We start from the raw sequence: 27037 nt of genomic DNA, 5'->3' as shown, positions 1-27037 counted from the left end.
AATGAAAAATTTATTAAAAAATAGGTTACACTTTATTTTACAGTATCACTGATACACATGTTACTGTAGTAATAACTATAAATTATGCATAATTACATGCAATTAACCCTAAACCAAACCTTCATCCCAATTAACCCTAAACCAAACCTTCATCCTAACGTTTATGATCCTAACCCTATAGTAAGTACATGCAGTTAATTATTATTACTCAGTACTGAAATGTATAATTACACTGTAACACTGTACAAGTTAATATAAATAGTATATAAGTACAAATCCACATTTGGTCCCAAACAAGCTACAAACCGTTCAATATTTAACCTAGAGCTTAATTGAGCATGTTTACCACTGTTTGCCATAGTTTTTATATCAATGTTCATTCGATGTATATTGCAAGAAAATATAGTTTTAAACTCTATTTGATGTGTATTATAACATGGTTAAAAAAAAAAAAAAAACCTCCTATAAAAATTATTAGATAATTATTAGAAATAGAAATGTCAACATAATAATATTTAGTTATTAGTGCTGTCAATTCGATTACTCATGATTAATCGCATTTTACATAAATGTTTGTGTGTGTGCATGTATGTGTATATATATATATATATATATATATATATATATATATATATATATATATATATATATATATATATATATATTATAGTCTATATATAATATTATACAGTAGGCCTATATTTACTAATTTTTATGTTAGATGCGATTAATCAATTTTACAGCAAAAAATATTAGTGATATTGTGCATTGTTTAGCATTTAATATTTTAATAAAAATATTTTAGTTGAATATATTATTATTATTAGTAATAAATATTAAATATGTATAGATTATATATATATATATATATAATACATTACTATGCATATTTTAATATATAAAATAAATTATATATTATAAATAATCAATCAAATTAATTTTAATTGAGGTTTCTCAAGGTCAAGCAACAAAACATTCAGCAGTCACCACATCCCCCACTGTTCCTTATCAACAGAAGGACACTAGCGCTCTCAGCCTATGGAAATGTGCAGCTTTGACATTTGAATGTCAGGCTGATATAGGCAGATGTACATTATAAAAACCACTAGCCTTGGAGAAGGGGGTGGGGAAACTTTTGGCAAATTGTCATGTAATGCAAATTGGGTAGGTGATGATAAAGTCAACTCGACTGGGACTCCGACAGAGGTCAAAGAAGCTAAAAGAAGATGAGTTTGGGGCCATGATATCCCCTCATATCCATAGAGGTAGTCTCTCAGGTGACATCAAATACAAATATCACATTCCCTCATTAAAGCAGCAGGCTGACGGAGAGAGAGCATGGCTGCTTTGTCACACTCTGGGACAGAAATAAGGGGATAAAAATGTGTGTGAGTTATAATCTATCTCTAAATCATGCTGCTTCCACTGACTTGCTTTACCACAAATTTGTTGCAGTCCTGCATAATTGTTGTTTTTATGGAAATGCTTCTGAGCACTGTGGTCACAGTGTGTCATAAAATAATCTTTCCTAAAAGTTTTTGTTTTGTTTTTTTATGTGATGACGGTAGGTAGCTTTGCTAAACAATCAGCATAGATAATGTCTTAATGTCAATGTTAGTTGGACTCACGAAGGGCCATTTACTGCGGCTGAGCTCGAAGCGTTTCGCTAAAACCACAACAGTGAACGAAAGCCACCTAAAACAAAATGACCCATGCAAAAATGTTTCTCCCAACACATTTTTCCTTTATTGTGAAATCTTTCTTGTATCTCCAGAGCTTTGTATATTTTAAATGACTTTTCTAATGTGGGTCTAAGTGAATAGCCAAGGAATATAAACTCTCATTTACTTAAAATCCATATGTTTGTCATTATTCATGAACTGCCAACATTCATAGACTCACAGACTGCTATAAACAAACAAACAACGATTGCACCACTATTCAGATTCTGATTTCAATAAAATGTGAAAACATGAAAGATAAACAGTATTTCAAAAATATACACCGCATTTGGTCTGATGATCATCAAACATGTTACAGATACAGTTCTGTTTCAGATCAATCAATATAATGAATCAAGCATTTCCAATGAATGTACATTTTTGTTTTGCATACAAGGGATTCTTTTAAAAAAAAAACATGGCTTGTCTAGTCCTTTGACAATAGTAATAGATGCTCAAAATGATAGTTGCTCAACTTTCGTTGGAGTTGAACTACTCTTCAAAGGGGAATGTAACGCAGGTCATCACATGTCAGTGAGGTAGGTGGTATTTGATTTCAAATGATGCTGAATGAAAGAATCCTTTGAGTCATTTTCACATTAGACCTGATGATATGTTACAAAATCTTTCTTTAATAAGCACATTTCTTCTTGTTATACTTCTAATCATTTAATTGTATTTTTTTTTTCAGACACACAAAAAGGCCAAGCTAACTCTACACAACTGTCAATCTCTTCTGTTGTTATTATTCTGTACATCTTATAAATGTCACAAAAGAGCAAATCTCATTAAACCATCATCTGTTGACATACACTATAGTTTCAAAAAGTTCAAAAGTTTGGGGTCGGTACGATTTTTAAATGTTTTAAAAAAATGAGATGGGACAAAAAATTATATGTTTATGCTTTTGCGTTCTCTGCAAAACTTGGTTCGCGCACAAAATTTTTGAGTTCTTTGCGAGTGAGTGTGAAGTTTCTCAAGGGAACACAAAACATTTGCGAGACTATGCCAAAGCATTGAAATATATTTTTTTCGCCCATCCCATATTTTTTTCACCACTATGTCACTTAGGGGCTTCGGAAAAATACAGTATTATTGTGAAATATTATTCAGCTTTAAAATAGCTGTTTTCTATTTTTATATACTTTACAATGCAATTTTTCCTGTGATGGCAAAATATCACAGAATCCTTCAGAAATCATTCTAATACGCTGACTTAGTTCTCAAGAAGCATTTCTTATAATTATCAATGATGAAAACAGTTGTGCTGCTTCATATTTTTGTCAAAACTATGATACTTTTTTGGGGATTCTTTGATGAATAGACAGTAAAAAAGCTTTTACTTAAGTATAAATATTTTCGTCACTTTTTGTCACTCTCTTGTCACATTTGATAAATTTAATGCATCCTTGCTGAATGAACATTAATTTCTTTCAAGAAAACAAAAGTACCGATCTCATGTGACAGCAGACCTCACAAACTTTCAGAGGTAAAATGCTGTAATGTGAGCTTGTTAAACAACAATTCGTTCCACAGACAGACTGTCAATCTGCATGTTGCCTTGCGACACAGAAAGCGTGATATTTTTTTCGGCGTCCTTTTGAAGAAATTATTGCTGACCAGATTTGATCTCAATTATTCATTATCATGTTCTTTAGAGAACAGCAATATTACACTTACATTTGCACTTCTGTACTGAATCACGGCAGTTCTGATATTCGGCACACCAGCAATCTTACTTTTGTGATATCACTTGAATGGCACGTAAAAGGAATTAACCACGTTTTACATTTTCTTTCCATTATTGCAACAGATTCTCTTCAAATTGCCCTCATCAAAGTGCCCAAAAATTGGTCCTGAAGTTGATAAATGCTTTAAAAACGAATCACATATCATAAAAACTTGAGAGAATCAGCTCCTGATCTAATCACGGTAGGATAAGAGATGATCTGAAGAAGAGGGGTCAGCACAGAAGCCATGTAACTGAAAGAAGAACGGCCAGCACAGGGGAGATGTGGCTGAGAGCAGAGGAGCCGGAGTTTGTACGGCAGTGGTCTTTGTTTTGGCCGATGCACGCGGCATAGGCCATGACATGGGGAATGTAATGCTGCTCCTGGACTCCATGAAGAAGATGAGCCATGGGGCCTTTGGAGAAGATGGCCACGTCTTCACCGCCATGAGTCTCTGAGCGCAAGGGAACGGCAGACTGAGCCAGATAGTTGTTTTGCTCTGAGGGCAGAAGAAAGAAGAGTTGTCATGATATTAAAATGACATTTTTTATTGTAATTTGTTCATATTAATCTTAACTAAAATTGAAATTACAATTAATATACATTTAATATTTAATAAGAACAGTTTTACATTTAGTTAAATATTAATATGAATATAAAAAAATTACAATTAAAACAATTATTGCTTTCAGGCTACATACTGTACATATTGTTTAATAGTTTACAATTGTTTCGTAGTTTACAATTACTATTTACTATTAATTGTAATTTAGTTTTAATATAAATGTATTCATTTATAATTATTCATTTATTTGTCTTAATTTTAGAGAAATGCTTTCAGGCTACATACTATTAAGAGAAATAAATGAATAATTATATTTTTATATTAAGACTGTAATATTTGTAAAACACCTTCGTTTAGTTAAATAGTAATGTGAATATTAACAAATCAAATTTAATGAAATTCTCAATGATTAAGAGAAATAATTGTAATTATAAAACAAATTAAAATAAAAACAATGGCATGTAGACGGAAAGCATTTATCAATAATTCAGAGAAATAAATTAAGTGTTATATTAAAACTAAATTCCAATTAATAATAAATTAATATTAAATAAAACACTACTTTATTTAAATATGAATATTTACAAATTAAAACTTATTTCTCAGTAATTAAGATAAATATATGAATAATTATGTTAAATTCAAATTAAATTACAATTAATATTAAGGTCAATTTATTATTAATATGATTATCAACAAATAAAAATTCAAAACAGAAGTATGTAGCCTGAAAGCATTTCTCAGTATTTTTTTATAACAATTGATTACAATATACCAGCAATATAAAAACTAAAATAAATAATAAAAATCACTTAATTTTTCGAATAATTCAAGTCAACAGTAATAAATAACAGAAAAAAATAAGAGCAGTGAGTTTTCTATATTGCCGTTTACTTGTCAATACTCAGAACTATGGATATAAAAAATTGGTACAGTTCCATTCTTTGTACTGGAATATCTGACATCCCCAGAAGAGTGTCAACAGTAGGGATGACAATGAATTTTTCTTCATTGTTTTTGGATTGTGTTTTATCAGTGAAAACCGAAATTGAACGAGTCAAACCCATGCTGAAGAATAGTAATGAGACAAACAGGGAGAGAGAGTGATGGGAAGAAAATGAGAGAAAAGAAAGACCAAGCCAGAACAATAGCCATAATTCTATGGCTTGTCAAACATATAGAGAAAGAGTAAGAAATATGGGTGGTCGGAACTGAGAGAGATTTACTTTATCATCATTCAACTACCGCTGAGTTTGACATTCAGGACGCTGCTACACAAGAGTTGACACTGTTTCAGAGAACACTGCCGATCCGTTCCATTCAACAAATCTCTCACATTAAAACATATTACATAAAATTATGTCAAATATAATGTAGCCTAAAACTACCGTTCAAAAGCTTAAAGTTGTAAGATTTGTTCATGTTTTTGAATGAAGACTCTTGTGCTCGTCAAGGTTGTATTTATTTGATCAAACATACAGTAGAAACAGTAATATTGTGAAATATTATTACAATTTCAAATAATAATTTATTTAATAACAAATAACTATTTTCTATTTTAATATACATTTTAACTGTCATTTATTCCTGTATTGGCAAAGCTGAATTTTGAGCATCATTACTCCAGTATTCAGAGTCACATGATCCTGCAGAAATCATTCTAATATGCTGATTTGCTGCTCAAGGAACATTTCTTATTATTATCAATGTTGAACAGGTGTGCTGCTTCATATTTTAGTAGAGACCGTGATACAATATTTTTCTTTTTTATGGAAATCTTAGGTAACATTATGAATGTCTTTCCTGTCACTTTTAATCAGTTTAATGCATCCTTGCTGAATAAAAGTATTGATTTCTTTTGAAATTCTACTGAACCCACACTTTCAAATGGTAGTGTTAAGGAATTTACATCTGCTCCATCTCTCTATCCATGAAGAAAACCCTGAATGCAAGGTTTTAACCTTTACTGCAATGAAACAGCAGATCCACAAATCTAATTCACTATATTCCCACTTGATTTCTAACCAGGCTCTTTCCATGTACTCAAAATAAATGCGTACAACACAGACGCACTATGCTATTACACTACGTGAACTCACTCAAGGCCCACAGAGAAGGAAATGAATAGTTGTAATAAAGTCATTATTTTTGGGGGGTTTTGCGCACAAAAAGTATTCTCGTCGTTTGATAAACTTATGGTTGAGCCACTGTAGTCACTTGGACTATTTTAACGATGTCTTTAATAACTTTTCGGGGCCGGCAAGTTTCAATCCCTGAAGAAGCCCATGGACTAGTATGGAGGAGTGATCCAGCTCTCAGATTTCATCAAAAATATCTTAATTTGTGTTCCGAAGATGAATGAAAGTCTTAAGGGGTTGGAACAACATGAGGGTGAGTAATTACTGACAGAATTTTCATTTTTGGGTGAACTATCCCTTTAATGTTTCCATGGTGATGCGCCATTGCTTTTCACGTGACAGCGCAACCACAACACAGCGCTGAATGAATGATGATCTGCTTTTATGTCATTTTTTCCTTTTTTATTCAAAATAAATGTTCACAAATGTATTAGCTATAGCATGAAACACTGATATTCCGACTGTCAAATATGTGCTAGTGGATGTGTTTTGTTGTTTTGTGTTTTGTTGTATAACGATCGCATTAGTTGAGCTGTATGCACGATGGGCGGCGCCATGTTAGTTTGCGCCACAGTTCATAGAATCAGATCCTTTGGATTTACCACACGTCAATTCCTCCACCAGCCACTTGAAAGTAATTGGCCGGTGAACTGGGAGAAGAATCGGGGTAAAATGTAAAGCTCCTTACACAATATCTATCTGATATGCCGCTTCCATAGACATCAGTGTGTATTTTACAAACTCAAAATCATTGTTTTGCTAGTACTTCTGTGTGTCTGAAACCTAAAATAAACATTATGTGGTTGAAAACACTCAATAGTTGTGATATATGACAGCACTGAGTGCGTTTGTCTCAGCGCCAGCCAATGCGTGAAAGCACGTCTGAATTTAGCAGTTGATCACGTGATGCACTGACCGTTCTAATCCCACCAGTGTGATCGTACGCTCCAGGGACCGGCCAAGACTGATCACACCGGTGTGATCATAGGCTATGTGCGAAAGGGTTAAAAGTAAATAATCTCGGTTATGTTACATATAACCCTCGTTCCTTGAAGAAAGTAAAGGAGATGTGACGTTGAATGTGACCGACTGAAAGGGAACCCAGCATTCCAAGTCTCCCAAAAGTAGGTCCCCTAGCAGAACCGGGAAGCAATAAACATGTAATTACTTACCGTAGTCCACAGTTGAGACATTTTCTCTAGAGCCGTTAACCAACTTGAACCCTGGGCCATTTCCATACAAAATGGATGTGAAGGGCTTCTGGTCAATATCACTCAAACTGGGGGCCAAACCTGCGGAAAGGATATTGAAAGCTCTGAGTCTGGGCCATAAACCACCAAGAAATCACTCGGTAATTAAAGTGCTCCCAACATGCCTTGAGCCTTCATTGCCTACCGAAGATTGAGTTTCCCCGTGGTGTGTAGCCTCCAAAGCTGAAGACATGAGAGTGATCAGCCGTGACGACGGTTAGTGTGTCATAAACGCTGGTGAGGAGACCAGCTCGAGTAATGGCCCGATCCATTTCCACGGCCTCATGTAAGGCCTGCTTCGCTTTGCCCTCATGGTGTCCGTGGTCAATGCGCCCACCTGTCATTGGACAGCCCAGTCAGAGGTTTCATATAGAGCATGTAGACATACTTTCATTCTGTAAATATTTTTCACTTCAGTAGATGAAAGGGTTGTAATTGTGCCAGTACCTGACGCTGAGCTCTTATGGTGCAGCTTTTAAAATTCATTTTAATTTAATTTGAATTGAATTAATAAGTGGTTGATTTTTACATTTTTGTCACATCGCATTTCTCCGAGCAAACTGAGGCAATCATCAAATTAATTTGAATGAATTCTTCAAATTAATTTATTCAACAGTGTCACTATCCAAATGTTTAATGAGATTAATATTTAAATACTGCAGTTTATACTATGTTTGTAGTTTAGTTACATAGATTTGTGTAGCTGTGTACTGTTTTTATTTTTCTTGTTTGTTTTTTGGATTCTTTGGATTTTAATCTTTTTTAATCTTTTTTTGATCACCGTCTATGCTGTTTTCATGCTACATAAATACTGCATTTATTAAATACATTTTAAACTGGTAATATAGTTAAATATTTAATTACAACACACACACACACACACAAATATACGATGTACTGTGTGTGTAATGTATATATATTATATACATTATACATACATTATATAGGATATTTTCATCCTGTCCAAAAGTTTTCGCCCCCAGTTTAATACATTGTGTTTCCTTCTGGTGAATATTCACCAGAAGGAAACACAATGTATTAAACTGGGGGCGAAAACTTTTGGACAGGATGAAAATGACAAAACTTTTTAATTTTTTTTTCTTCATTTAGTACTGTCCTGCCGAAGCAACAGAAGATGCTTACATGTTTTCCGGAAGACAAATTAAGTGCAATTTAATGCATCACGTTTCCTTCTGGAGTATCAGTGAACGTTTGAACCTTTTTTAATAGTTGTATTTGAGTCCCTCAATTGTCCTCGGTGTGAAAAGATGGATTTCAAAATCATACAATCATGGCTGGAAAGGGTTCAAATATGTAAGAGATGCTGAAAAACTGAAGAATTTGCAGGACCTAAAGGATTTTTCTGCAGAATATTGGGCAGTTTAACTGCTCAAGACAAACAAGGGACTCAAGAACAACCATCACAAAACGACACATTATTAAGAATCAAGGGTGTGTAAACTTTTAAACAGATTCATTTTTATAAATTCAGCTATTTTGCAGATTCTGCAAGGTGTATGTAAACTTTTGAGCACAACTGCATATTGAGTCGTTTAAAAAAGTAGCTTCCCCAGCACTAAAATAAAAGCCAAGTAGTTTAATTAGATGTTAAAATGACCTTCCGTTGCACATCGGCGGTTTAATGAATAGTGATGTACACTATATTTTACCTTCCACCAGCAAGTAGAACCCGCGTTCATTTTTTTTCAGGATCTTAATGGCCACGTCTACCATCTCAGTGAGGGAAGGGTCGGTTTCTTGGTTTCTCTCAAGCTCATAGTTCAGGTCTGCTGGCTCAAACAGACCTGCAGCGCAAATACAGCAGGAATTCAGTAAAACATTAGGTTACACTTTATTTGGTAACACTTTATTTTATAGTGCCCTTGTTACATGTACTTACCATAGAAATAGCAGAAACCTATGGATAATTACATGCAACTAACCCTCACCAAAACCTTAATCCAACCCTAACCCTATAGTAAGTACATGATGTTAATTCATATTACTCAGTATTTAAATATATAATTACACTGCAACACTGTACAAGTGTAACCATTTATTTTAAGGAGATTCAGACTTATCTGAATAGTATTAATTAACTACATGTACTTACTATAGTGTTATGGTAAGTGTAATGGTTAGTTACTTGTATTTACTATAGTAATAACTGTAAATTATGCATAATTACATGTAGTAACGTGTAACTAAATCACCTTAAAATAAAGTGTCACCAAATCTCAAAAAAGGTCACTTAACCAGAATGTTTATAAAACTCACCCAACAGATAATCCACATTATTTGGATTCATGGAAAGGAGATCCTTCTTGTTCCAAACATAGTAACCTCTCTGATTACACAAAGTTTAAGAGAGAAACAACAAATATGTTAGAGAAATAGCGGTACTCTGTTATATTTAGATGCTTTATAGAATGTACAACAAAGCTTTGATCCAATATCTTGCAACCAAATCTCTATAATCCAGTATCACAGCAAATACAAATTGTCTTTATTTTTTATTAAGAGCAGAGCTGTAAAGCCTGCTTTAGAGGCCTCAAGAGCTTCAGATCAGATTCAGGGAAGTCAATAAAGAGGGCATCATCAAAAGAGCACAAATACACTGCCAGAGTCAGGCAAACACAGAGAGAAAATAAAAAAAAGACTTGTCAGCAGAGACATCATGCAGAGAATCGTTTTTATGTTCTTGTTTTCTGCAATGAATTGAACATGACATTGTAAATGAAAAGATGGAATGAAGTGCCGTTTTTCCCTTGTTTCATCTTTCACCTTATCCTTCACTCTGTCAATCCACTCCCCCACAAGGTTCCTGCCATCTTTGCGTGTACCGTTGTGTTTCTTGTCTTCTGGGTATTCCACATCTGGTGTGTTTTTGGGGTACATATATTTCCGCCCACCCCCCATAATTACCTGCACATCCAAAATGAAAAACATCACACATTTATTGTACACACTGCGGTCTAAAAGACAATCCAATTTAAACCAAAACAGTTTAGGATGTTGGAAATGTAAAAACATTATGATGTTAAATACAGTAGAAATATTTAAGATTCTGCACTATTAAAATGTGCACTATCAAAATCAATGATAATAATAAGAATAAGAATACATTTTTAAAAGAAAAATATTATCTATAAATAATTTTACCATATTATTATTTTATTATTATTAATAATAACAATAATCATTTTTTGTGTGATTTTATTTTAAATATTTATTATTATTAAATTGTATAATACATGCTTAATGATAATAATAATAATAAATTAATATTTTAAGTTATTTTATTATTATTCGTTTTTAATACATTATTTGTTTAAATATTTATTGTTATTATTATTATTAAGAAAAAATGCAAAACGACAAGTGGTCTCAACATTTCAGACTTCACTGTATCCTAATATATTAACAATAATATATTAACATACACCGTGGTGGAATAAAACTAGGCAAAGAAACACAAAATTAACAGAAACCAATGACAAAACACAACACTATATAAAACCACTTTATAAAACTGGGGGGAAATCATGAGAAAACTCACATTAATGTCAGGGATATTTTCAAAGAGTTGTCTGGCAATGTCTTTGCATCCACTCTGCAGTGCTTCAGCTGGCATGTCCCCGTCTGAATACCAGTCCCGATCTACACAGTGGGCATACGAGGCACTCGGAGTGGCATGGTTCACTCGTGTTGTTGTGACGATTCCCACTGATTTGCCTGGGGACAAATACAGATAGGTGCAACTGTTTATTGTTCCTGTAGAGACATGTACATCACTATATCTATATTCTAGTTGATCATTTGTTTTTTCCTCGTCTATCTACTAATTAAATGACTTGCAAAAAACTTACTGCATTGCATCAGCTTAGAAATGTTGTACTGGTCAAGAAGTTGTATGGCACACTATTTTAATGCATTCTCTGAACACAAGCACTCAAGTGAGAGAGCATTTTCCCCTGTATTCACTTCAGGTCAGGTTATCAGTTTGACAATGATTAGACCGTCCACCTTTTAAACCTCTCAGCTGGATTTTAAAATGTTTATTCTGGTCATGTTGTGCAAATTCCACTCTGCTACATTCACCTCTACCTTCAGCGGAGGACTTCCGTCTTATAAAACGCTTCATTTGTTTTTATTTTCAACATGACAATAAAATATGAGAAAGCCGTCTGCGTGCTGCGCTCATCAGTCAAACTGTCACTCTTCTCATTTATTCCTATTACTTCAGATAAGGACGTGTTTTTCCACTTTCTGAAATCCTTAATCTGCTCAACCTGTTTTTTATTGTGCTAGTGTCACCTTTGTTTCTCTCATGCAAAAATAAGCTAATGGATTGCTAGCAAAAAATGAGAGCAGAAACAAATATCCCATCTATATTCTATTTACAATAGAAGTCGGGACAGAGGCATTATAGCTGCTGTATGAGAGGATTCAACAGAGCATCTCACCTGAGTCTTTGGCCCATTTAAGAATGGAGGTGACCTCGTTCCCCTGAGTGGTGTTGCACTGGGATCTTACAGATGCTGCGCTCACTCCAACCGTACCCTCGTTGGCTTTGACCCCACACAGATATGCCGTGGCAGTGCCTGCACTGTCTGGAACCTGAGCATCGGTGTTATATGTCTAGGGAAAAAACATGCACAATTTTAATAGCTGAAGGGATTATTTCACAAGAACACTTAGTGTAGTTCTATAATTGTTTATTTAGCATTATTATGCATTTAGCATGATTATAGACATCCACCATGGTGATTTCTATGAGTCATAAAGTCTAAAACCATTTGGAAATTTTTTATTTATTTATAAAAATTGTACTATAGGCATTCTGTCACTTCGGTCTGTTTATTCTTGGGTTGGTGACAGAGCTCTGACACTGCCATCGTCTTCTTGTTTTCCCATGCGCTCTTCGGTCCACGTGAGTTATTTTGAGTGCGGAGCGTGGTGTTCGGATCCTGGCACTTCGGTCTTGTTTTGTTTCGGTTCTGTGTCAGATTCGGACATTCATGCTACGAGTGTTGATATTCTGTTGCGAGCACAGAGGATGAGTATTCGCTCATTCTCTCGCGCTCTATCTTGCAAGCGTGCGGTTTCGAGTTTGCTTGGGCCGTACGCTCTTCTGTCCGCGTGTGTCGTTGTGTTCGGTCAGTGTAGCAACAATCTCCATATAAAGGACTCCATATAAAGTATAATACAGAAGGCTTTATTCGATTAAGTGAAAAATAAACATAAAGCCAAAAAGAAAAACAGCTGAATAAATCTAGGAGATAATAACTGAACATAGTTCACCATCCTCACTTTTAATAATGGTTAACATCTGTGAAAAATGTAACTATGTGAGAATCATCATCCCAGAACTGTGGCTAAATCAAACTATGATTTGAATCAGCTCTCTGTGAATCGCCCGCCCGGGGTGGGCGACTGCATGGATTATGAACACAAAGGAATGGCATGATGGGATTACAACACAAGGGATGTACCTTAGAGAGGGCAACATAGGGGAATTTGTCCATCTCCAGTTGTGTTTCCTCACCACTCTGTCCATTCATTTGACCCTTTAGAATCCGTGCAGCTGTGACCGTAGATACACCCATACCTACCAACAACAAAAGTTGCCATGATTAAGACAGACTATTTTTAAAAATATATGATTTCCTTTAAGCATCATCTATCATGAATAACATGGTCTGCCTGTACCTGAGAAAGGAACAAGCCATTCTCAAATTAATTCTTGAAGTTTATTCAGAATAGTGAGAGGAAATGACTACTTGTCATTTAACAACCTGCTATTCTTAAAAGCACAAGGACCAAATTAGAGTACAGTTAAGTCTCAAGCTTGCAGAACTGTACAAAACTGTATAAGAAATGTTAAAAAAGCACAATCACATTGAAAAGAGTTCACGGAGTCTGTCTTCAAACCTAATAGTCGTAGAAAGCTTAAAATGAAATGATAAAATATTACGCAAAATGTATTTACTGCAATGTGTTAATGCATTAAATGAGGGTTGTGGCTTGAGTTGCAACTATGAATTGAATGGGTATCTGAAGTAGTCTGAACTATAAAAAAGAGCAATTAAATTTGAGTACTCTAAATGTTTATGCAAACACTTATTAATTCACCTTGACATCTTATGTAAAATATATTCCAATCTTCAATAAAACTATAACTTGAAAAGCAAGTAATCAATATCCAATTAAAACAGTATCTTCATTTTCGACTATATTGACTCGATTAAATCTTGCCAGCATTTTCACAGTCAACCGGCAAATTAAGTCATATTTTATCCGTGTTTGCAGTCTGAATTGAATGTGATGAGATGAAAAGACTGTGTACTGCAAAATAATGGCAATAAACTTTTTTATTGAGTTGTCCTTGCGGGCACATAACAATCCTACCAGTGTATACCTATTCATGAACAAATGGCTCTTTTAATGTTCTTTTTTAGTGAATGAAATGCACACAGTGTGCCGATCCTTTTGATGTATCATAAAAATCAGTTACCATTTTAAGTCAATCCTTGAATGAACTTAACATCAAATGATCATGACTCCAAATGATTTATATCATCTACAGAATTACAAAACCTATATGAAAATTCAGAAGTCTTGACTGACCTCCAAGAAAATCATAAGACACATTGTCATTTTAATAATCTTAATGCATGAACCAACAGTTCAACTGATCGAAATCTTCTTGTATCTCTATTTCACCAGTCGCTTCTAGAAAATCATGTATGTGGAATCATCCTTTTTGTAGCATGTGTTTATTGTTGTGGTGGACAGTGAGCACTGAAATAAACCTACATGACAGTGGTTGAACTGAGGGTTCATAAGATATATTTTTTAGGTTTTGTAAACTCAGGTGTTTTATACCAGCATTGCTTTCTTTCACAGGGACGTGGTGTACAATAGGCTAAATTATTTCAATAAATATGATTACTATTGTTACTGAGATAATCTTCATTTTTCAACCAGAATAAATCAAACTGCCTCTTCCCTCCATCCTTTTGCTGCCAAGCTCACCTTGATACGCATTGCCCTTTCAAATTTGTCCAGAAGAAACCTGATGTCAACCTGATGTTGACTATGGTTAATTTGCTTATTTCTCATTAACTTGATATCCATCGCTGCCCGTGTTAATGCTTAATTTTGAAGCAGGTTCATACACCGTAACGGTGCTTTTAAAAATATTTAACTGTTTTTGTTAGACCTAGTATTGCACAAACAGTTTTCAAGGCTTGGTTAAAAAAAATCAAAAGCAAAGTGGATTGATATTGTTTGAAAGAACAGAAATGAAAATTTATTTCAACTTACGGTCCATACTATAACCAGACAAATATCTCATGGTAAAGATCCATATGGATCCATGGATGGCGTGACTTACCATCACCAAGAAAAAGGATGACGTTCTTGGCAACGTTCTTGTTGAGCTCTTGGAGTGTCAAAGCAGTTTTTAGTGAGCGCTGAGCCCAGCCCTTCCAGAAATCAGGATCCTTCTCTTGTTCTACAAGCCGTAAGAAAACATGTTAACATTTGCCCACAAATGATAACACAAAACCAGCAAAGATGCAAAACAAGATAATGACAATGGCCTTAGACGGAAGTCCCCATTTAGGGATGATGAGTGTGCTATCTCTCTCTAAACTAAACTGAGCTGATTATAGAACAAATGCTGGACAAGAACAACAACTAAATTTCTATTTTATGCATATCTTAAACCACATAAGCTTCTTAAACCCACAATCACGTAAATGAACATATCTGGGACCATCTGACCCAAGGGTCCAATCTTCTTGTAGAAGCTAACATACATTTGAAATTAGTTTTATTCTATGCCCATACTTGGAGCAAGGTTAAAAAGAACACTATTAAACCTTCAGTTTAATAAACCTGGCCTGAGATGGTGTTACGCTGATAATATAAAGCATGCATCTGACACTATGGCACTCTATGAATCAAAGACATTACAAGCAAACTTTAAGGCAGGGCTCATTCCTGTTCCAAAAGAGCTAGATTTTCATTCTAAACCTGCTCCAACACAAATGTTTGTAATTATCCTGAAGTCTTCTAGAAGATCTTGACTAGCTGGTTCAGCTGTATTTGATTTTGGTTGGAGGTACACTTTCCTGGAAGTTAAATATCCAGGAAAAGCACAGAAGATTAAAGAGACAAAATGCTTATCACTGCAGAGAAAAAGTATAAAAGTATGCAATTATTCTATCTAATACAGGCAAAAGGCCAATAAACAAAAAGTATCTTAACTGACCTGGAAACTGAGGCTTTGCCAAACCTTCCCAAACCAGGCAACCGAGGATAAGGAGTGCAGCGACCTTCATTTTGTAACTGTTTGCAGAATAACTCACGTTCCAAGGATCTCAGAAGACTCTAAAATCTGCAGTGAGAAAAAGTTTTAGTCAATGCTAAAATATTTCTTCTATTCCAAATTTATATTTCAGAGATAACTACAAGTATGCCGTTCATATTCTGATTTGAGCTGTGTCCGTGTATTTGTTAGAGCGGCAATAATAATATTGAGCTTCCTTTCTCCAGCTATTATAGAGACCTCCTTGATTTGAAAACAATCATTATTGTTGCCAGAAATGACACACTTCATCTTTAAGCACAGAAAACCACTATTTACCATCCCAAGACTTGTTTTTTCCATTATAATATTATATTCATGTGCGAAAACAACTGAAATAAGAGGACAGATGTTTCAACTTGGGATGTATGTCACAAAAACTGATACAAACAATCATTTAGTGCCATATTTGAACATTAATTTGAGTAAAAGTTCACACCTGCATTAGTATTAAACCTCTCTGTCTTCTAATCTTTAGTCAAGGTCACTTTAATGGGATTGAGTGCCATTGCACACAGTGCTTTAATAGCCATGACAAAGCTGATTAACTGGACACCTCGGTTCTAAGGCACAGGACCGCACGATTTCTATTACGAACACACAATTCCTCAGCTTACTTCACATCCTTTTAAATGAGGTCTTTAGTCATTGCGCAGAAAACATCAATCAACATCAAAGCCATACATTCAATCAATCTATACATTGCCCATGCTGGAGCTTGTTTACATTTGTAAAACTGGAAAAAAGCCACGTAAAGCATTGAAATGCACAGCTATAGGGTTTACATTACCGTTTTGGTGACACTTTATATTAGGTGTCATTAACTAGTACTTACATCAAAATTGTTAGGTATTGTAGGAAAATCAGACGTGAGTGCCAGGAGAAGACTTGTATCTTCAGAAGGATTCTTTATTGAGAACACGAGTTGTTGGTAGCTGCAGTCATCAAGTCTAACTAAAGGAGCTGTATTTTATAGGCATCTGGTGGGAAGTCCTTAAAGGTGTGGACTTTACACACAGCCTTAGAAGTGACCACTAAAACAAAAGCATCTAAAACATTATAGAAACTTACCCCTGGCAATGAGCTAAAAATATTTATAGGTGACATCTTTAGATCAGAACAGAAAATGATCCCTGGCTGTGAAACTTCATCAGACCTATCTCAAAGAATTTAAACAACAGTTTCAACGGGTTTCACAACATTATCGAAGGTTTTGAGCCCGATCTGGTTTCAAGAACTAAGATTAAATCAATATCACTTATTGATTTAATTCCCTCAATAAGTGCACACTTGATTCCCTCAAAGAGGTGAGAACTTGGTTAGAATAGAAAACACACAAATGATTAATTGTTATTACACTGTCTTATAAAGTTATATTTCCACAGTATACAATGCTACTTATTGTGTTGTATTGCAAAACAATTTAGTGACAGGCTTCAATAGTGGAGCAAAGGATCAATAAATGATTCGGATCATATTACTGTTTTTGAGTCAGGGATCGGATAATTTTTTGGATCAGCAAAAAAAAATTGTGGGAGGGGGTAATGTAACTTTGCTTTTCATTTATTACGTAAAGCCCATTTTAAGTAAATCGATACAACAGCACAAATCTTGTTTTTAATAATTAAACATTATCAAAGACAAGTGAATATTCAGTAATAATGTTCATTGTATAAATTAAATATAGATTAATCTTTGTTAAATATGTGTTTTGTTGTTTGATTAACAATAATGACTAAGCAGCAGATATTAATAGGCTGTTGTCACTTTAAGCCCTAGTGAATGAATAATGATACACATCTGATTTCTTTCTCAAATGTTTAGGTTCACTTATGACATAAAAATTACTGTGTTGACGAGAATACCTGCAGATGTGGGTTTTTTAACATAACTTTTTGTGTATGTGTCTGTTGAAGCACAAGGAGAAGCGAAAGAGGAATAAATTTGGTGATGAGCCTCAGTTTATGCACGCTTCGGGTGTGTGCGGCTGTGCACAGAGATTACAACGAGCGATCAAGTTTTCTTTTGCCTCTCCTTGCGCTTGAATGGTTTAAAATCACTTAAATGTGTAAATTGTCAAGAAAAAAAAACGTGCAAATGTCACGGAACACACACTGGAGGCAGAAAATCCAAAAGCAGTAATTTAATATAAAAGGGCAATCCAAACTCTTAGTCATCCAGGCAGGGGTCAAAAGTCCAATAAGGCAATCCAAAACATAAAATACAAACGAGAACCAGTCTGATACAAATAACGGAAGTGTGGGGACATAATACAAGGACTCCGTGACACATACTGAAACAGACAGGGTTATATACACAGGGAATCGACAATGATAATGGGGAATTGGCTGAGTGCAATGATCAGTGATAAGAAACAGCTGAGTGCAATGATGAGACAAAGGATCGTGGGAAATGTAGTTCATAAGTGAAGGACACCGTGGGAAAGGAGGACATCTAGTGGACATCAGGGGAACACAAACCCAACACTGTGACATAACCCCCCCTCTACGGAGCGGCTACCAGACGCTCCATGACAACAACAAGAAACACAGAAAACACAACACAATATAATACAAGAGGTTCAGGAGGGAGGTGGAACGGTGGAGGATCAGGGGGAGGGAAGGTGGGCCAGGTCCATGAAGGGAGACAGGAACAAGGAGTGAGGGTTTAACCGGGGACCGGGGCAAAACAAAAAATCTATCGGGCATCCAGGGGTAAACACAAAGTCTATCGGGATGCCAGGGCGAAACGCACAGTTCATCGGGAGGCCAGGGCGAGACGCAAAGTCCATCGGGCGGCCAGGGCGAGACGTAAAGTCCATCGGGCGGCCAGGGCGAAGAAGACCTCTCGGGCGGCCAGGGCGGCAAAGACCCCTCGGGCGGCCAGGGCGGCGAAGACCCCTCGGGCGGCCAGGGCGGCGAAGACCCCTCGGGCGGCCAGGGCGGCGAAGACCCCTCGGGCGGCCAGGGCGGCGAAGACCCCTCGGGCGGCCAGGGCGGCGAAGACCCCTCGGGCGGCCAGGGCGGCGAAGACCCCTCGGGCGGCCAGGGCGGCGAAGACCCCTCGGGCGGCCAGGGCGGCGAAGACCCCTCGGGCGGCCAGGGCGGCGAAGACCCCTCGGGCGGCCAGGGCGGCGAAGACCCCTCGGGCGGCCAGGGCGGCGAAGACCCCTCGGGCGGCCAGGGCGGCGAAGACCCCTCGGGCGGCCAGGGCGGCGAAGACCCCTCGGGCGGCCAGGGCGGCGAAGACCCCTCGGGCGGCCAGGGCGGCGAAGACCCCTCGGGCGGCCAGGGCGGCGAAGACCCCTCGGGCGGCCAGGGCGGCGAAGACCCCTCGGGCGGCCAGGGCGGCGAAGACCCCTCGGGCGGCCAGGGCGGCGAAGACCCCTCGGGCGGCCAGGGCGGCGAAGACCCCTCGGGCGGCCAGGGCGGCGAAGACCCCTCGGGCGGCCAGGGCGGCGAAGACCCCTCGGGCGGCCAGGGCGGCGAAGACCCCTCGGGCGGCCAGGGCGGCGAAGACCCCTCGGGCGGCCAGGGCGGCGAAGACCCCTCGGGCGGCCAGGGCGGCGAAGACCCCTCGGGCGGCCAGGGCGGCGAAGACCCCTCGGGCGGCCAGGGCGGCGAAGACCCCTCGGGCGGCCAGGGCGGCGAAGACCCCTCGGGCGGCCAGGGCGGAGCAGACACCGGCTCAGGAACAGCAGACACCGGCTCAGGAACAGCAGACACCGGCTCAGGAACAGCAGACACCGGCTCAGGAACAGCAGACACCGGCTCAGGAACAGCAGACACCGGCTCAGGAACAGCAGACACCGGCTCAGGAACAGCAGACACCGGCTCAGGAACAGCAGACACCGGCTCAGGAACAGCAGACACCGGCTCAGGAACAGCAGACACCGGCTCAGGAACAGCAGACACCGGCTCAGGAACAGCAGACACCGGCTCAGGAACAGCAGACACCGGCTCAGGAACAGCAGACACCGGCTCAGGAACAGCAGACACCGGCTCAGGAACAGCAGACACCGGCTCAGGAACAGCAGACACCGGCTCAGGAACAGCAGACACCGGCTCAGGAACAGCAGACACCGGCTCAGGAACAGCAGACACCGGCTCAGGAACAGCAGACACCGGCTCAGGAACAGCAGACACCGGCTCAGGAACAGCAGACACCGGCTCAGGAACAGCAGACACCGGCTCAGGAACAGCAGACACCGGCTCAGGAACAGCAGACACCGGCTCAGGAACAGCAGACACCGGCTCAGGAACAGCAGACACCGGCTCAGGAACAGCAGACACCGGCTCAGGAACAGCAGACACCGGCTCAGGAACAGCAGACACCGGCTCAGGAACAGCAGACACCGGCTCAGGAACAGCAGACACCGGCTCAGGAACAGCCGACACCGGCTCAGGAACAGCAGACACCGGCTCAGGAACAGCCACAAGAACTGTAATAGTCACAAAAACAGACACACACACAGAAACAAACACTGGCTCTGGAACAGGCACTGGCTCTGGAACAGGCACTGGCTCTGGAACAGGCACTGGCTCTGGAACAGGCACTGGCTCTGGAACAGGCACTGGCTCTGGAACAGGCACTGGCTCTGGAACAGGCACTGGCTCTGGAACAGGCACTGGCTCTGGAACAGGCACTGGCTCTGGAACAGGCACTGGCTCTGGAACAGGCACTGGCTCTGGAACAGGCACTGGCTCTGGAACAGACACTGGCTCTGGAACAGACACTGGCTCTGGAACAGACACGGGCTCTGGAACAGACACGGGCTCTGGAACAGACACAGGCTCTGGAACAGACACAGGCTCTGGAACAGGCATTGGCTCAGCCTCCGGCTCTGGAACAGGCATTGGCTCAGCCTCCGGCTCTGGAACAGGCATTGGCTCAGCCTTCGGCTCTGGAACAGGCATTGGCTCAGTCTCCGGCTCTGGAACAGGCATAGGCTCTGGAACAGGCATTGGCTCTGCCTCCGGCTCTGGAACAGGCATAGGCTCTGGAACAAGCATTGGCTCTGCCTCCGGATCTGGAACGGGCAATGGCTCTGGAACAGACACTGGCTCTGGAACAGACACAGGCTCTGGAACAGACACTGGCTCTGGAACAGACACAGGCTCTGGAACAGGCATTGGCTCAGCCTCCGGCTCTGGAACAGGCATTGGCTCAGCCTCCGGCTCTGGAACGGGCAATGGCTCTGCCTCCAGCTCTGGAACAGCAGACACTAGCTCCGGCTCTGGAACAGCAGACATGGGCATGTCCAGGATCCGAACCAGACGCTCCAGATAGTCCAGATCCAAGAAGGCAGATGGCACTGGCTCTGCCTCCGGCGCTGGAACGGATACTGGCTCTGCCTCCGGCTCTGGAACAGGCATTGGCTCTGCCTCCGGCTCTGGAACCGGCAATGGCTCTGCCTCCGGCTCTGGAACCGGCAATGGCTCTGCCTCCGGCTCTGGAATGGGCACTGGCTCTGCCTCCGGCTCTGGAACGGCCATTGGCTCTGCCTCCGGCTCCGGCTCTGGAACAGCAGACACTGGTTCCGGCTCTGGAACAGCAGACACGGGCATGTCCAGGATCCGAGCCAGACGCTCCAGATAGTCCCGGCCCAGGAAGGCGGACGGAACGTGAACAGTCTCTCGCTGGGCAGACGTGACGTGAACAGTCTCTCGCTGGGCAGACGTGACGTGAACAGTCTCTCGCTGGGCAGACGTGACGTGAACAGACTCTCGCTGGGCAGACGTGACGTGAACAGTCTCTCGCTGGGCAGACGTGACGTGAACAGTCTCTCGCTGGGCAGACGTGACGTGAACAGTCTCTCGCTGGGCAGACGTGACGTGAACAGTCTCTCGCTGGGCAGACGTGACGTGAACAGTCTCTCGCTGGGCAGACGTGACGTGAACAGTCTCTCGCTGGGCAGACGGAACGTGAACAGTCTCTCGCTGGGCAGACGGAACGTGAAGATTCTCTGACTGGGCAGACGGGACGTGAACAGTCTCTGACTGGGTAGACGGGACGTGAACAGTCTCTGACTGGGCAGACGGGACGTGAACAGGCTCTCGACCACCTCCTCCACTGCGACCTCCACGGGTTCCACGAAACTTAACTAATCGGGTCCCCTTAAAAAACTCCATTCTCTCCCGCTCGGTGGCTGGGGAAGAGATATTGAGAAACATACCGCTGGATCTTGTGTGACGGAGTCCTTCTGTCACGGAACACACACTGGAGGCAGAAAATCCAAAAGCAGTAATTTAATATAAAAGGGCAATCCAAACTCTTAGTCATCCAGGCAGGGGTCAAAAGTCCAATAAGGCAATCCAAAACATAAAATACAAACGAGAACCAGTCTGATACAAATAACGGAAGTGTGGGGACATAATACAAGGACTCCGTGACACATACTGAAACAGACAGGGTTATATACACAGGGAATCGACAATGATAATGGGGAATTGGCTGAGTGCAATGATCAGTGATAAGAAACAGCTGAGTGCAATGATGAGACAAAGGATCGTGGGAAATGTAGTTCATAAGTGAAGGACACCGTGGGAAAGGAGGACATCTAGTGGACATCAGGGGAACACAAACCCAACACTGTGACAGCAAATGATAAACTTTCACTCTAATACGGTTAAACTTGGCAATTATTCCGCAAATCACATGCATGCCAAACCGCGGGGTCTGGTCCGTAGGGATCACGGATCAAGTGCGATCTGTTGCAACCCAAGGTTTCAAGGTATGGTTACGTTTAAGGGTGGGTTAAGATGTAAGGGAACAATATTGGTCCAAACCCTTTGGTATTTGATTATAAAACAGTTCACTACCCTAAAAATCAAGAGGAGGCCAACAACCAACCACTAATGCAAGTCATTCTGTGTTCCTGTCCTAGTTCTAGTTCTGTTACAGAGATTTTTACCATGACTTGAGGCTCATTCAGAAGCTCTGTCAGAAACGCAGTGGGGCTCCAGCTGGCAGTACTCTTGAAGCTAGTCTGCAGGTGAAGAAACAAAGCAGTGCCAAAACACAAAGGAACACCAAACCGGAGAACAAAGATGTCAACAAAACAGAAACTCCTTCTCGATTCATGTCATCTGAATGTAGAGATGTCCTTCTCTTGGAAGAAGAAATCACATCCAAAACAGAAACAGAAAACCACCTATCCTTCCGGTACACTTGCCTGAACTACAACCTCAAATTAGAGCTGCAAGTATGTGCTCAGGAGGATTAGATTAGTGTTATTACTGATGGAGACAATCTCCCTTCATGCCTTCATCTTTTCTGACTTTACATTATTTTGAAAGGAACATTAGTGAATAATATATTCAGACCTATCAAAGTCAATGCTTTCTGTAGGACATGCAATTTCATGTCTACCCTAGAGTGGCATTCTATTTTCCCACAACAAATCAGTTATTTTGTTTTATCAGAACCTGTCATGTTTTGTTAATGCCAGTAAACCCCTGGAGGCATAACTGCAACTCAATCGCTCTAATAAACAGGAACATTAGATCACATCATGTAACATGATTTACATTTAACTCTTAACATCCTAGAGGCCATTCGATCACAGAACATCAAACACTGACGTAATAATTTTATTAGGCTGTACATCTTGGTAAACACGACAAAACAAAACAAAATTAATCTAATTATGCTGATGACTCTCTCTGAACAACAAACCCTTTTAAGGAAGATCAGACATTTTAAATGTTCTCAAGTTTATATAAACTGAGGATGCACTGGGCTTTCTAATCGTGCTATTGTTACATCTACAACTACATTAGTATCAGTGCATACAAATCAGTTGGGCACATGATCAATAAAAAGCTCACAAACTCATATTACATCTGGGAAGCACTTAGGAAGTAGTAAAACAAAACCTTTTATTCCTGTCCCTGCATCGCATTGTTTTGTCTTTATGCTGTTTCTAATTTTCTTCCAATTCTGTTATGCTCTGATATAGACAAGGTAACCTTTTCTAGTAGCCAACAATCACAAATATGAGAATACAGAGAAAGACAAAAGTGAGGCACACGGCTGGAATTCATAGTCTGACAGAATGTCATAGACCTGTCTCAACAGTTTGATCCCTCGTCCAAACTTTCTTAAGGAATGCCAAAGGATTTTTTGATCATAATTCGGAACCAATCATAATGAGATCGAACAGGAATCCTTGTCGAAATCTTTGAAAAATACAAATAAGATCCTACTTGAACAGAAATTCCTATTTTTCAGGGTTTTCATCAAACATGATCTTATTTGATTCTTAGATGCCTTTTGTTTATATTTTATCCAGTTGGGATTGTTTCCAAATTACAATAGAAATTCCATTCGTTCAGATCAGCCAGGAAAAAAAATCTGTGGTTTAGTAGAGTAAAACTGTACAGAAAAGTGAATTCGTGCCCTAAAATTGCATAAATGAATACATTAATGAACCATTTCCAATCCAATATACATAAAGTGTAATATACTTGGTGTACGTGAAAAATTAAGAGTAATGTTCAAAGGCATATGCATCTCTCCTTATGTAACCTCTAACAGTGTGTTGTTTTTTCTTTAGACTTTGACCAACATGCACTTACTATTACATTATTCATAAATAGATTAAAATGCAATTCATATAGACAATTACTTAAATACACCTCTTTAATTAATACATTTTTAATAGGTCAACTTATATCGCATAATCCTTTAATACTGATTCTGTGATTGATTGATTGATTGAGGTGATGAAGTCATAGGCGTAGCCACGGGTGCGCAAGGGTGTGCCGGTTCCACTCACAGTGGCAGCTGGCACACCTAAAAAATAGATGCAGAATTATTTTTTTAGTCTTAATAAAAATGTTTTTTCAAAACTTGGACTATTGTTGTTTACTTACAATATTTGTACATTTAAAATGTATTTAAATGTTTTAATTATTATCGTTAAAAAATATCGGCCGCCATTGTAGCAGGCCATCACCTGCTGTTAGCATTCTATTGACTCCCATTCATTTTGGCGTCACTTTTACAGTGAATAACTTTACATCTGAGGCGTCCAAAGACTTCATTTGTCCATTATTTATTTCTAAAGAAACACGACAATGTATAAAAGGCTCCATTAATTTGTTTCTTTATGGCCCCAAAAGGCCATTTTGTAAAAATAGGCTAACGATTGGGTCATTACCACGCGACTCTCAGTCGCACAGTAGAGAAATTAACATATAGACAGGAGGAGAAGCTCGCAGGCAATCTTTTACTGTCTATGAGTCAATCAGGGGGACATAGAGGCATAAAGTCAAGGGAGAAGCCCATACATAGAAAGTCCATAAAAGCAACGGGACAAAATATTTCAACAACGTTTTTGAGGAATTAGGTGATTAGGTGACACGTCACATCTACGTCGTCAAGCTCAGTTTGAGCCTTCGCAGTACGCACCGTTTTTTCTCCATTGAAATCAAGGGGGTCGCTGTGTCCATTTCTTTTACTGTCTATGTTCATTCCTGAACAATTCAGCCATTTGAACGAATCATTTGAATAGATGACTCAATAACTCACTCATTAAGATGGTCACCTGCCGCCCCTACTGGTGGATTAGTTTTGTGTTTAAAAGTAGGCTATCATTCTTTTTGTATATTCAAAAAATATTTAAAACAATCTCATAAAATTATTGAATGCAGTTGTAATATTTCAGTGTAAATTAATTAATTTGATTGGTAACAGCCATATAGTTTCTTATTATTTCAATTGAATTTATTGATCAAATTTAAGAATTTAAAATGAAAGATGAAGCAAATATTTAAACCGATTAGGGAAAAATGCTCTTTATAAAGGTTAAAATATCATAAATATGCAGATTTAAATATGTAAAAGCTGACTGAACACTGATGAGAATATTGCTTCAGAATAAATTGTATTTCTACAACACAAAAAAATCTCATTTTTTTCAGACAAGCAATTTTTTTACTTGGACAACTGAATGACCGATTTACTTGCTCGAACGACAAGCACATGAAAAGCCTTAATGTTGAGCCCTGAGTTATATTTTATATAGGCCTAGTATTATTTTTATGTGGTGAGCCTGAGTATAGTTTTACACATCAGCCCAGTCTATTCTGTAAAGTTAGTGATACGCCAGGTCAAGTTTTTTTTGCACATTAATCTGACAATAAATGTGGCACACGCAGTTTTTCTTATGCACACCCAGAGACGCTTTTCTAGCTACGCTAAGTGTTATAAAATAGCATTAAAATATAAGAATACATTTCTGACCACCAAATCAAAGTCAATGTGATTTAACCAACATGTAGGAAGCCATTACACTGTCATGTGACAAGGACACCATAAAACAGAGAGGACCCATTCAGACCTTCAGGAAGGTATCAAGGTCATTAAAGTTTTTTTTTATTACATATTTTCAACTTTTTTTAAATGCACGTTTACATGTCAGATCGAGAAAGCTCAAAAACATCTTCATATGCCTGACATGAAATTTGTAGCAAATGTTTTTGCTTTAAAATGAAAGTAGCCTATTTTTGTGCAAGAAAGGACAAAGTAGGCTACTTGATTGATGTATGCGACCAACATGAAAAAGTACTTTTCTTCTGTTTAACAATAACATATCTCATGTCTGATATGTATTTGTCATTAACCTATATTTCTTTGCTTGCTTTGTCAGATGCATTAAATCTGTCTTTACAGTTATAAGGGTTTTCCCTGGATCCCTGCCACTCTACAATGTAGCCTACCAGTGTATCGTGTGCAGTGATGCACAGAAAAACGTATCTCTTTTCAATTGCATCCTTTCATCTTTTGAGATCATATAGCCTACAGTGTAGCTATTGGATGCCATACCGCTTGACTGAACAGGAAAACCATCAACATTTCCCACATCGCTGGAGCGAGTCATTGTGAATCGCGAATTGTTTAATTGCAGTAAAGTTGGAAGAGCGACTCACCGTTATACAAACTGAGATGATTCACCACGCAACGTGATCAACTTGTTGGATTGGTTTGAATGAATAACAGCACAACTCCCCAACTCTTCCCCGCGTTGTCATTAGAACTCCAGTCACATGAGGTGGTGTATGAACAGAGTCATTCAGCAGATAACCAGCGCTAAAAGTGATCCTACTCACCCCTGTGTTCGTGTGCTGCTGTATCCGTGCACCTCTGCGATTTCAGCAAGGATTCACGTTCACGTACAGTTCTCTAGTCGGGCTTTTATAACGCTACACAACGCGCCAGCCCAGGAGAGATAGAGAGAGACAGAGAGAGAGA

The 27037-nt window shown here is 39.2% G+C and overlaps 1 protein-coding gene across 4 annotated transcripts; it reads right to left on the bottom strand.

Annotated features, from left to right (window-relative positions):
* Positions 1-1723: 1723 nt before the first annotated feature.
* On the bottom strand, positions 1724-27037 carry alpl (alkaline phosphatase, biomineralization associated). 4 transcript variants are annotated; one of them, XM_077203620.1, is made up of 12 exons: positions 26896-27037; positions 15686-15811; positions 14804-14923; positions 12900-13015; positions 11871-12045; positions 10964-11139; positions 10189-10329; positions 9682-9751; positions 9075-9209; positions 7550-7741; positions 7327-7446; positions 1724-3950 (listed from the first exon to the last, which is right to left on the bottom strand). In XM_077203620.1, exons 2-12 carry the CDS (start codon positions 15753-15755, stop codon positions 3685-3687), a joined length of 1581 nt encoding a protein of 526 aa, XP_077059735.1. In that variant the 5' UTR covers positions 15756-15811; positions 26896-27037; the 3' UTR covers positions 1724-3684. The 4 variants fall into 4 exon arrangements, with proteins under 4 accessions (XP_077059735.1, XP_077059736.1, XP_077059734.1 ...); XM_077203621.1 differs by having other exon boundaries at positions 26716-26970; XM_077203619.1 differs by lacking the exon at positions 26896-27037 and adding an exon at positions 22695-22895.

This window comes from Siphateles boraxobius, unplaced genomic scaffold (assembly GCF_051911475.1).
Source record: "Siphateles boraxobius isolate OS27281-9 unplaced genomic scaffold, OSU_SipBor_1 5, whole genome shotgun sequence".
NCBI classification, from domain to species: Eukaryota; Metazoa; Chordata; class Actinopteri; order Cypriniformes; family Leuciscidae; genus Siphateles; species Siphateles boraxobius.
Note: the sequence above shows the minus strand (reverse complement) of the source record. Positions and strands in the feature narration are given on the sequence as shown.

What these genes read in the sequence shown, in the direction of transcription:
- alpl (XM_077203620.1), bottom strand. Translation starts at nt 15,755, where the DNA reads ATGAAGGTCGCTGCACTCCTTATCCTCGGTTGCCTGGTTTGGGAAGGT. An exon ending in TAATGTGGATTATCTGTTGG is followed by an intron (nt 9,210 to 9,681) that starts GTGAGTTTTATA and finishes TTTGCGCTGCAG; the next exon opens with GTCTGTTTGAGCCAGCAGAC. An exon ending in TGTCTCAACTGTGGACTACG is followed by an intron (nt 3,951 to 7,326) that starts GTAAGTAATTAC and finishes TTCTGCCCTCAG; the next exon opens with AGCAAAACAACTATCTGGCT.